The sequence below is a fragment of the Xenopus tropicalis genome, chromosome 7, assembly GCF_000004195.4.
Source record: "Xenopus tropicalis strain Nigerian chromosome 7, UCB_Xtro_10.0, whole genome shotgun sequence".
In the NCBI taxonomy this organism is placed as follows: Eukaryota; Metazoa; Chordata; class Amphibia; order Anura; family Pipidae; genus Xenopus; species Xenopus tropicalis.
The window spans coordinates 125,832,429-125,845,478 of NC_030683.2; the positions used below are offsets into that span (position 1 = coordinate 125,832,429).

Below are 13,050 nucleotides of genomic sequence, written 5' to 3' on the forward strand. Positions count from 1 at the left end.
GGTGAGGTCCATCTCCATGCCGTAACTAGCTGTGAGGCTAGATAGTACATATATGGATTTGGGGCTGCTAGTCCCCCCCCAGTGGTTGGGAGTTGTAGTGTCTGTAGGGATATTCGGGGTTGTTCCCCATTCCAGAAGAGTGATACCATTAGACTTTTAAGTTTGCGAAAGGTTGTTTGGGGAATTGTTATGGGGGATTGCCTGTAAATATATGTTAGCTTAGGGATGACTACCATTTTAAACAGGTTTATTCTTCCCATTAGGTTAAGGGGTAGGCGCTTCCATGCTTCTGTTTTGTTTTCTAAGTATCTCATAATCGGACTGATATTTAGTTCTGTGTATTTTGTGAGATCTCTATGGATCCATACCCCTAGGTACTTAAATGAATTTACCCATTTTAGCTGGTGTATTTGGTTGGGCGGGTTGGGGAAAGTATCTATTGGGAGGATAACTGATTTGGTCCAGTTTATTTTTAGGCCGGAAAAAGAGGTGTGATCATTTATGATGTCTAAAGCCGAGGATAGAACGTGGTGCGGATTAGCTAGATATAGAAGGGTGTCATCTGCGTACATGGATACTGTTTCTGTTAGGCTGCCTAGTTTGAGTCCTTCAACCTCTTGTGTTGATTTAAGACGGGATGCCAGTGGTTCCATTGCAAGGGCAAAGAGTAGGGGTGATAAGGGACATCCCTGTCTAGTGCCCCTGCTTACTGGAAAGAAATTAGATAGGGTAGCATTGGTGCGTACTTTGGCTATTGGAGAGGTGTATAGTGCCTGGATCCAGGCTATGAATGTGGGGGGTATTCTCATTGTTTTGAGTGTGGCCCATAGATATTTCCACTCCACGGAGTCGAAGGCCTTTTGATTATCTAGGGAGACCACTATCCTTTCCCCACCATTGTCATGCTTTATTGATAAATTTGTAAAGAGTCTTCGGATGTTGGTGTCAGTTGACCTTCCTGGCATAAAGCCTGTCTGGTCTGGAGATATTAAACCTGTAATATATTTGGTTAGTCTGTTAGCTAGCACCTTTGCTAGAATTTTGGCATCTACGTTTATTAGTGAGATGGGCCTGTAGGAGGAGCATAACAGTGGGTCCTTTCCTGGTTTGAGTATGAGAACTATCAAGGTTTCCCTCATCGATTGCGGTAGTGCGTTTCCATTTTGTATCCCATTGTATAATTGGGCCAGTGTGGGTGCTAGTTTTTTGGCATGTCGTTTGTACCATTCGCCTGGTATGCCATCTAAACCTGGCGTTTTCCCCGAGGGCAAGGCTGCTATAGCTTGTTCTATTTCTGACGGTGTAATGTCCTGTGTGATCTGTTGTTTTGCTATTGGTGGGATTGAAGGGAGCTGTAGGGAGTCTAAATATAATTGGAGATTTTCTGGGGTTGCCTGAAGTTTGGTTGTATATAGTTCTGAATAGAAGTCTTTAAAGGCCTGATTTATTTCTGTAGGTGAAGAGGTGATTTGACCGTTTGGCAATTTTATTGCTGATATGGAGATGCTAATGGTATCATCCTTGGATATCATCGCGAGGAGTTTCCCTGTTTTGTCCCCATGTTCGAATATATTTGCCTTTTGGAACAGTATATGTTTTTTGGTTTGTTCTAATTGGGCTATATTTAGAGCTTCTTGACATTGCTGCCATTTCTGTTTGTTGTTGTCTGTGGGGTCAGATACATATATTGCTTCCAATTCTTTCACTAGTTGGGACTTATGGGAGATTTCTGCTTCTGTATTTAGGTTATGTGCCTTTATACTACTTATAAACTCCCCTCTTATGTACGCTTTCAATGCATCCCAAGTGGTGTCCGGGGGGGTGTCCTGTTTATTGATTGCTAGATAGGTGTCAATACAGTTTTGGATGTTTTCTGCCATGGCTTCATGGTTGGCCCAGTATGGGCTTAAACGCCAGATTCTATCTGCTGGTTTAGGTGAGGTAGTCAGTGTTAATAATATCGGGGAGTGATCAGATATACCTCTAGTCAGTATTTCTACCCCTTGTATCTGTTTGTTAATGTCTGTGGTTCCCAGTGCTAGATCAATTCTGGATAAAGAGTTGTATCCCGCAGAGTAACAGGTAAATTGTTTTTCCCCCGGGTTCCTGCTTCTCCACAGGTCTATCAGACCATATGTAGAGACCCACCTGACAAAGGCCTGATTGGTAGATTTTGGTGCAGATAGTTTATCTAGGTTCGCATCCGTTATGGCGTTAAAGTCACCCATTAACAGAATGGGTGCTGCAGGGAGAGACATAATTTTCCCCATTATAGCATATAGAGTCTCATCTTGAAAGGGGGGTGGGATGTATATATTTGCTAAAGTGATTGTTTTCCCATTTATTGCACCGTGCAGTATAATAAATTTCCCTTCTCCATCTAGGATTACTTTTTTAGTTGTGAACGGGCATGATTTGCTAATTAAGATTGAGACCCCTCTAGAGTAGTTTGAGTAGATGGAGTGGTACGTGGGGCCTATCCATGCCCTTTTTAGGGCTAAGGTTTTGTTGCCTGTCAGGTGAGTCTCTTGGAGCATGATTATTTGTGGCTTAACATTTTTAAAAAAATCAAATACCAGCCTCCTCTTTATAGCATTCCCCATACCTCTCACATTCCACGACACTATTTTTGCTATAGCCATAATTTAACCTTTCTTATATATGAGCCGCTAGGGCTCCCGTTGTGTTGTTGATTATGAAGCATATTGATTAGATGAAATTCAGACACTGCATTATAACAGATAAAACCCGAAAGAACAAAACTTATTCCCCTCCCTTCCCTCCCCACCCACTCTATTGCATAAAATATAACCATGAGTGAGTTTACATCCCGAACACTGAACTTTAAGATATATGGGGGTTGATTGGCCTGAGACTTGTGGGTAAGTTTACTATGAGTCTGTACCTTTTGCTCCGAGTTTGGGGTGTAATGTCCAAGTCCTGCATGTTTTGTACTGTAACAGTGTTGGTCCCACCGGGGTCATTGGAGCCGGTTCAATGATGAATAGTGGATTGCATGACAGTGTAGTGGTTGGTGGACATTTGTAGTAACTTACAGTTGTGGTGTCTTAGGTGCTGAAATCTGTCCGGTGGTCTGGGCTTTGGCTGATCTTCCTTTGAGATGCTCCCATGTTACTGCGGATCACGATTTGGAGAGTTGCGCGGACGTGTTTCCAGCCAAGCAGTTGTTTCCTCTGGTGTGTTGAAAAAGTGTGTTTTCCCGTTGTCTGTTATTCTGAGGCGGGCTGGGAAGATCATTGCGTATGGAATTCTTCTTTGCCGGAGCTGTTGCTTGACCTCTGTAAATTTTGCTCTTGTTTTCCTTACTTCAGCTGAGAAGTCTGGGTAGATTGAAACTTTTTGGTTTTCAAAAGTGATGTCACCAGCTTTCCTTGCTTCTGCCAGCGCAGCGTCTCTGTCGCGGTAGTTAAGTAGTCGTGCGATCAGTGGTCTTGCTGGGGCACCCGGGGGAGGTGGTCTGCCCGGGATTCTGTGTGCCCGTTCTACTGTGAATGCTGCAGAGAAGGCCGTTTGACCGAAGGTATTGGTCAGCCATTGCTCTACGAATTTTTCAGGTGCTGACCCTTCAGCTCTTTCTGGCATGCCTAGTATACGGATATTATTCCGCCTCAGCCGGTTTTCAAGATCATCAGCCTTTGCTTCCAGGGCTTGTATTTGTTTTTCTGTGTTTGTGATGCGCCCAGGTAAAGGATTCATGTTGTCCTCTAGCTCTCCTATTCTGCGCTCTGCTTCTCCCGTTCGCTCCCTGATTTTTTGCACATCATGTTTTAGGATTGTGAATTCAGTTTTGAGTTCATCAATTCTAGTTATTAGCACCGTGTGATTGCCAGTTATGGTATTAAGTACCTCTGTTAGTGTGGGTTCAGAGGAGTGCGCAGTTTGAGTTGGTGCTGTAGGCCCTTGCGTCACAGATGGGGCCTCTGTGGTGCCTGCGTTTGTTGCTGGGGCAGGTGAGGTGTGTGTTCTGCCATTGGGGGAGCGTTGGGGTAGTGGGGCCCTCGCATATTGTTCCAGCCTGCGAGCGACTGCCTCACCTTTGTGTGTCCCGGGTGAGGTAGCGTTGCGTGTCTCATTCGGTCCGGCGCCATCTTGTGACATGGTGTCAGCAGCAGAGCGGGTCCGTGTCTTTCTCGCGGCAGTTTTGTTCCGGCCCATCCGCAAGGTTTGTGTTGCTTGGGACTGTAGGGAGGTTATCCCCGTGTCGGCTGTCCCTTGGGGGAAGTTATTGTTGCAGGATGGTGTCAGTATGGTTATATCCCCTGACGGAGCTCAGGACTATGCGTCCTACCCGGATCTCATGCTGGCCACGCCCCCGGGGTAATTATATCTTAGTTGGGATCAAGTACAGGTACTGTTTTATTATTACAGAGAAAAGGGAATCATTTAACCATGAAATAAACCCAATAGGGCTGTTCTGCCCCCAATAAGGGGTAATTATATCTTAGTTGGGATCAAGTACAGGTACTGTTTTATTATTACAGAGAAAAGGGAATCATTTAACCATGAAATAAACCCAATAGGGCTGTTCTGCCCCCAATAAGGGGTAATTATATCTTAGTTGGGATCAAGTACAGGTACTGTTTTATTACTACAGAGAAAAGGGAATCATTTAACCATTAAATAAACCCGATAGGGCTGTTCTGCCCCCAATAAGGGGTAATTATATCTTAGTTGGGATCAAGTACAGGTACTGTTTTATTATTACAGAGAAAAGGGAATCATTTAACCATGAAATAAACCCAATAGGGCTGTTCTGCCCCCAATAAGGGGTAATTATATCTTAGTTGGGATCAAGTACAGGTACTGTTTTATTACTACAGAGAAAAGGGAATCATTTAACCATTAAATAAACCCGATAGGGCTGTTCTGCCCCCAATAAGGGGTAATTATATCTTAGTTGGGATCAAGTACAGGTACTGTTTTATTATTACAGAGAAAAGGGAATCATTTAACCATGAAATAAACCCAATAGGACTGTTTTGCCCCCAATAAGGGGTAATTATATCTTAGTTGGGATCAAGTACAGGTACTGTTTTATTATTACAGAGAAAAGGGAATCATTTAACCATGAAATAAACCCAATAGGGCTGTTCTGCCCCAATAAGGGGTAATTATATCTTAGTTGGGATCAAGTACAGGTACTGTTTTATTATTACAGAGAAAAGGGAATCATTTAACCATGAAATAAACCCAATAGGGCTGTTCTGCCCCCAATAAGGGGTAATTATATCTTAGTTGGGATCAAGTACAGGTACTGTTTTATTATTACAGAGAAAAGGGAATCATTTAACCATGAAATAAACCCAATAGGGCTGTTCTGCCCCAATAAGGGGTAATTATATCTTAGTTGGGATCAAATACAAGATCCTGTTTTATTTTTAAAGAGAAAAAGGAAATCAATTTTAAAGATCGAAATTATTTGATTAAAATGAAGTCTATGGGAGATGGGTCTTTCCGTAATTCGGAGATTTCTGGATAACAGGTTTCCGGATAACGGATCCCATACCTGGTCTCCAGATGGTCTCTGTTCCTGCAGCGGGATATCGTCGCACCAAAGCCTTCTATATACAACTGACTCCTCTGCCTTCCTTATAACAATGTTTTATGGGTCACTGAGCCACCTTATAAAGGCCCAGTTAAACCGTATTTTGTAAGAACTGATTTCTTCATCAGGTTTCCACATACCCAGTTACGTAAGTGTTACACGTCCTGTATGGAGGCTGAAAACTATATTGGCATGAATGTTACGGTTTATATAAGGTGATACGACACATTTCTTGTGGCTTTTTGGTTTCACTGAGGGGAAAAGCCGCACCCAGCAAGGTACCTCCCTGAGTCCCCTGCTGCACACCACTAACCCCCCCGCCCAACGACCTCCCGAGAATGCGCGTATGTGATAGCATCAGGGGAGGACATCGGTGGCCAGGGGAAGCTCCAACTGGGCTGGGTCAACCAGGCCAGGGCCCACCCGACGGCCCAGTCCGACCCTGCCTTCTTTGGTTTATTTTCCAGGGTTCTGTAAAGGGACGGGGCCTGTATTCTTCAGGGCAGTTCTAGAACCCCCAGGTTTGCAGCTTCCTCTACAGACTACACCATGTAATAGCGATGGCGCACCCCACCTCCCTGCCCAGAGTTCACGGCTGGAGAGGTGGCAACCCTACCTGAGCAGCATTCCAACTGGTCAGTTCTTTTGTATCTATAATGAAGATTTGGTCACCATTTTTAAAGAACCTGGGGGGGTTGCAGTGGAACAGCTTTAGGGAGGGGTTTAGATCTGCTTTAAAGGACGAGCTGGGATACAAAAATGCCCATTGGCACTGTTTACATTGGGTTACCGTCATCCCTTAAAAATCATTCCTTGAGTCACAGGTACAAACTAATTGCATCCAAACAAACTAATTGCACTTCTATATGGCACAAGTCCCGCCTCCTTTGCTGAATCAAGGGCAACTACGCCTACTGACACTGAGGAATCCTGGAGTTACAGGGATCTTGAACATGGTGGCAATTCCAGGGTTCCTTACCAGGGGTGAAGCTTTAGGTCCACACAAAATTGAGAGCGACCCATGATGTGCAAGGAATAGCAAGTCACCCAGGTTCTGCTCTCTCTATAGTTACCCCACTTGTTCCCTCAGGGGCCACACCAGTTAAAACAGCAAACGTGATTCACACACTGAAGCCAAATGATAGTGGAGTTATGGGGGAAACAATCACTGCATTGTGTGTAAAAACATGGCAATTTGTACATTTGCTCTTAGTACTCTGCCCTTGGGGTCTAAAATAACCAGAGCCCCAGTTTATTTAATGGTTAAATGATTCCCTTTTCTCTGTAATAATAAAACAGTACCTGTACTTGATCCCAACTAAGATATAATTACCCCTTATTGGGGCAGAACAGCCCTATTGGGTTTATTTAATCGTTAAATGATTCCCTTTTCTCTGTAATAATAAAACAGTACCTGTACTTGATCCCAACTAAGATATAATTACCCCTTATTGGGGGCAGAACAGCCCTATTGGGTTTATTTCATGGTTAAATGATTCCCTTTTCTCTGTAATAATAAAACAGTACCTGTACTTGATCCCAACTAAGATATAATTACCCCTTATTGGGGGCAGAACAGCCCTATTGGGTTTATTTCATGGTTAAATGATTCCCTTTTCTCTGTAATAATAAAACAGTACCTGTACTTGATCCCAACTAAGATATAATTACCCCTTATTGGGGCAGAACAGCCCTATTGGGTTTATTTAATGGTTAAATGATTCCCTTTTCTCTGTAATAATAAAACAGTACCTGTACTTGATCCCAACTAAGATACAATTACCCCTTATTGGGGGCAGAACAGCCCTATTGGGTTTATTTAATGGTTAAATGATTCCCTTTTCTCTGTAATAATAAAACAGTACCTGTACTTGATCCCAATTAAGATATAATTACCCCTTATTGGGGCAGAACAGCCCTATTGGGTTTATTTAATGGTTAAATGATTCCCTTTTCTCTGTAATAATAAAACAGTACCTGTACTTGATCCCAACTAAGATACAATTACCCCTTATTGGGGGCAGAACAGCCCTATTGGGTTTATTTAATGGTTAAATGATTCCCTTTTCTCTGTAATAATAAAACAGTACCTGTACTTGATCCCAACTAAGATATAATTACCCCTTATTGGGGGCAGAACAATCCTATTGGGTTTATTTAATGGTTAAATGATTCCCTTTTCTCTGTAATAATAAAACAGTACCTGTACTTGATCCCAACTAAGATATAATTACCCCTTATTGGGGCAGAACAGCCCTATTGGGTTTATTTAATGGTTAAATGATTCCCTTTTCTCTGTAATAATAAAACAGTACCTGTACTTGATCCCAACTAAGATATAATTACCCCTTATTGGGGCAGAACAGCCCTATTGGGTTTATTTCATGGTTAAATGATTCCCTTTTCTCTGTAATAATAAAACAGTACCTGTACTTGATCCCAACTAAGATACAATTACCCCTTATTGGGGGTATTATATATGTGAGCCGAGAATATAAAGAGGCAAAGGACACAAATTGTGGAACTGCAACTCTGCACTTTATTTGAGAACGGAGACAACAGACATTTATTGGATACTTTATTTGCATTTCTATATCTATTGGCACAAAATCACACAGCATATTTATCTTACTCCCTGCAGGAAAGGGTTTATATGGCTGATATTAATATGTTAGTTGGCAGGTTTTTTAGGGCATTCACTGATCTTAATGCAGTGAGGATCGGGCTCATTGGAGAGAATGTAGCCTTTATCACAGACACAGCGGGGCGAGCAGGTTTTTGAAGACGTCTCGGGGTCATCTTTGGTAAAGCAAGACTTGCGGGAGTGAGTATAGCAGGGTATAAAGGTTGAGTGCTGGGGGCAGGAGACTTTACAGGCAGAAACGGGGACACAAGTGTTGGAGTCCTTGGACTTAAACACAAAACCATTTTTGCAGTCACAGCCGCTATTGCAATTTAGAAAGCAGGCCTCACTCGTGCTGTTCAGGTTATCACAGTTACTGAAACACGTTCTTTTACAGCCATACACCTTGTTGGCGGGACACCGGCCTCCTATAAACAGATAATAAGAAGTTGATTGGTCGGTAATAACAAATAGAAACAGCATAGGAGCTTTGTTAACTAGAGAAAATAAACCAAATATGTAAAACCCTGCTTTATCTGAATAAACCATTTTCATATAAATATACTTATTTAGCAGTATGTGCCATTGGGTAATCCTAAATAGGAAACTGCCATTTTATGTACTAAGGGCCGCCCCCTGGGATCATAGGAGTCACAGTGCACACAAACAAGCCAAGGCACACATACATGCTAGGCCCCATCAACCAATAAATGGAGTTCTGCCTTTTGCTCCCACACTACTTCCTGTTACAGTTAAAGCTGTATCACTTCCTGTCAGCTGATCTCTGAGGGAGCACAAAGCCCATCACAAAATGGCGGCTCAAGGGAAAGGATATAAAAGGGCAATATTTACTGATATATATATTCCAGTTTGGGGAGATTCTTTAATGGGCCACTTAATATAATATATACTGTCTGTTGGTTACGTATTCATTCTGGGGGTGTAGTTTCCCTTTAACCAAGAAACTCTAGAGGACAACAAGTAGCTATTTAGAAGGCAGACAGACAGTCTAAAGTCAAAGTAGAACCCTGTAGCATGAAATCAAATAATTACTTAATGTTTGGCATTCATCATTTCCAGGTGTGGCTTCCCTTCAATGGGTTAATTAAATCATGTGACTAATTTGGATAGAATGTTGGATAAGTAATGGAGAAGTTCAGCTGGAAGTTTGAATGGAAAAAAAATGCCCTGAACTCAACTCATTTATAAAGTTTGCGCAGCAAATAGATGTTTCTCCCCAACACTTACATTTTGTGCTGCTGCGCCCGTCTTTCCTTTTTTTTTTGGCGAATTGCAGTGAAATGCAAATTGCACTCAATTCTCAAGTGAGATTGTGGTTTTTGGGTTTATTGTGCACAAATATAGTGCCGTTTTTTTTCCCTTTGCCAATAAATATTGGCAATTTGTGTAATCGGTGTTGGAAATATTTTTTCTGCCACCATAGTTGAGGCGTAACTTGGACGCATAGATATGCACAATGTGCCAGGTTTAAAAAGCATTTTAAACAAAAAATTTATTTCAACTGTAATTAAACCCAATAGGGCTGTTCTGCCCCCAATAAGGGGTAATTATATCTTAGTTGGGATCAAGTACAGGTACTGTTTTATTATTACAGAGAAAAGGGAATCATTTAACCATGAAATAAACCCAATAGGGCTGTTCTGCCCCCAATAAGGGGTAATTATATCTTAGTTGGGATCAAGTACAGGTACTGTTTTATTATTACAGAGAAAAGGGAATCATTTAACCATGAAATAAACCCAATAGGGCTGTTCTGCCCCAATAAGGGGTAATTATATCTTAGTTGGGATCAAGTACAGGTACTGTTTTATTATTACAGAGAAAAGGGAATCATTTAACCATTAAATAAACCCAATAGGGCTGTTCTGCCCCAATAAGGGGTAATTATATCTTAGTTGGGATCAAGTACAGGTACTGTTTTATTATTACAGAGAAAAGGGAATCATTTAACCATGAAATAAACCCAATAGGGCTGTTCTGCCCCCAATAAGGGGTAATTATATCTTAGTTGGGATCAAGTACAGGTACTGTTTTATTATTACAGAGAAAAGGGAATCATTTAACCATGAAATAAACCCAATAGGGCTGTTCTGCCCCAATAAGGGGTAATTATATCTTAGTTGGGATCAAGTACAGGTACTGTTTTATTATTACAGAGAAAAGGGAATCATTTAACCATTAAATAAACCCAATAGGGCTGTTCTGCCCCCAATAAGGGGTAATTATATCTTAGTTGGGATCAAGTACAGGTACTGTTTTATTATTACAGAGAAAAGGGAATCATTTAACCATTAAATAAACCCAATAGGGCTGTTCTGCCCCCAATAAGGGGTAATTATATCTTAGTTGGGATCAAGTACAGGTACTGTTTTATTATTACAGAGAAAAGGGAATCATTTAACCATTAAATAAACCCAATAGGGCTGTTCTGCCCCCAATAAGGGGTAATTATATCTTAGTTGGGATCAAGTACAGGTACTGTTTTATTATTACAGAGAAAAGGGAATCATTTAACCATTAAATAAACCCAATAGGGCTGTTCTGCCCCCAATAAGGGGTAATTATATCTTAGTTGGGATCAAGTACAGGTACTGTTTTATTATTACAGAGAAAAGGGAATCATTTAACCATTAAATAAACCCAATAGGGCTGTTCTGCCCCCAATAAGGGGTAATTATATCTTAGTTGGGATCAAGTACAGGTACTGTTTTATTATTACAGAGAAAAGGGATTCATTTAACCATTAAATAAACCCAATAGGGCTGTTCTGCCCCCAATAAGGGGTAATTATATCTTAGTTGGGATCAAATACAGGTACTGTTTTATTATTACAGAGAAAAGGGAATCATTTAACCATTAAATAAACCCAATAGGGCTGTTCTGCCCCCAATAAGGGGTAATTATATCTTAGTTGGGATCAAGTACAGGTACTGTTTTATTATTACAGAGAAAAGGGAATCATTTAACCATTAAATAAACCCAATATGGCTGTTCTGCCCCAATAAGGGGTAATTATATCTTAGTTGGGATCAAGTACAGGTACTGTTTTATTATTACAGAGAAAAGGGAATCATTTAACCATGAAATAAACCCAATAGGGCTGTTCTGCCCCAATAAGGGGTAATTATATCTTAGTTGGGATCAAGTACAGGTACTGTTTTATTATTACAGAGAAAAGGGAATCATTTAACCATTAAATAAACCCAATAGGGCTGTTCTGCCCCCAATTAGGGGCAATTATATCTTAGTTGGGATCAAGTACAGGTACTGTTTTATTATTACAGAGAAAAGGGAATCATTTTTAAAAATTCGAATTATTTGCTTATAATGGAGTCTATGGGAGATGGCCTTTCTGTAATTTGGAACTTTCTGGATAATGGGTTTCCAGGTAAGGGGTCCGATATCTGTACTAGAAACCTTCAAACTGATTGATAGGTAAATAAAATGAGGTGGCTAAATATGTTTATATGATGTGCTGCTCATAAAATTTGTTTTCACATATTATTTCACTATTGCATGCAATAATATGAACTAGATCCATAATAGATCCGCTCACTTGTTAAATAAGCTAATCTTTCTGGGTATGGCCACCTTAACAGTGATTGGTTCATATCTTTGCTAAAAGCCAACTGGAAATGGAAAACAGAAGGCACTGCCCAATGTATATTCTGATGCCTGTATGGCCGGGTACCTAAATCATTTATATCCCTGATGCCCATGGGAAAGCAATAGTTCCCGTCAACCTTATACAGGGAAGTCCTGGGCACGATGAGAATTAGGGCGCTATGTGAAGTTTTAGGATTTAGCGGCAGATCTAACAGGACACACGACAAACAATTATAGCCAACTCTTTGTATGTTTATGGTCAGGTTATAGAAATGATACAAACTTACGTGGGGGTAAAGCCTGACTCTGGTCAACGGCCACAAATACCAGGGCTAGAAAACAAGAAAACAAATGAATATAAATAACCCCATCTGTACTTACTCTACCTACTGTCTGTTTCTCTGTCTCATCAGCATTCATGGGAATTGAATGTACCTACCCATAGCCAGCAGGCCCAGTGAGGAATAGTTTTGCCAGATGCCCATCATGAACTTTGCCTGAAGGTGGGGGGGGAAAGGAGGAAAAAATGTCTCAATCATTACTGGACAAAATGGGGAGGAATAATCTCAGGGAGTCTAAAGGAAGCCATATATGTTCCAGTCCTTGTGGGTATCTGGCCAATGGGCCCAAAGGCTGAATGGACAGACAGTCTACAAGGACCTATATACAACATGCCCACCTTTCTATTATTTTAATCATAAACATTTTAAAAAATTAAATTTTCTACCATTTACCTTAGTCGTATATAAGATGCTCTCTGTTCCAGCTGCGGGATCCTGTCGTCCCAAAGCCTTCTGATTAGCCTGGCACCTCGCCCTTCCTTATAACAGAGTCACTGAGCCGCCTTATAAAGGCCCAATTAAATCACAGCTTATATTTTCTAAGAACTGATTTCTTCATCAGGTTTCCGCATACCCAGTTATATAAGTAGAAACCACACCTATGTTTATGAGTATCGGTGCTGGAGTGGTACTGGGGTAAATCACATTACTGGTGGCAAAATGCTTTCTTTGGTGTATTTTCCAGGGTTCTGTAAAGGGACAGGGGACTGTATTCTTCAGGACAATGCTGGGACTATTCTGGAGCCCCCCCAAATGATTACAAAGCTCTCTCAGGTTTGCTTGCCCTTGTCTTAATGTTCTTTAAATAGGCACAGAATAGAAGGGAATGGTATCTTGCTGTACAGACTATGAGCAAAGGTGTCCCGTGGTCGCTTGCAACGGCCCATGTTCCC

The 13,050-nt window shown here is 41.2% G+C and overlaps 1 protein-coding gene across 1 annotated transcript; it reads right to left on the reverse strand.

The window, feature by feature from the left end:
* Nucleotides 1-8,085: 8,085 nt before the first annotated feature.
* Nucleotides 8,086-12,626, reverse strand: LOC116412282 (alpha-tectorin-like). Its single transcript, XM_031906228.1, has 4 exons — nucleotides 12,551-12,626; nucleotides 12,256-12,313; nucleotides 12,104-12,148; nucleotides 8,086-8,617 (listed from the first exon to the last, which is right to left on the reverse strand). The coding sequence occupies exons 2-4, from the start codon at nucleotides 12,302-12,304 to the stop codon at nucleotides 8,238-8,240; spliced, it is 474 nt and encodes a 157-aa protein (XP_031762088.1). The 5' UTR covers nucleotides 12,305-12,313; nucleotides 12,551-12,626; the 3' UTR covers nucleotides 8,086-8,237.
* Nucleotides 12,627-13,050: the final 424 nt, after the last annotated feature.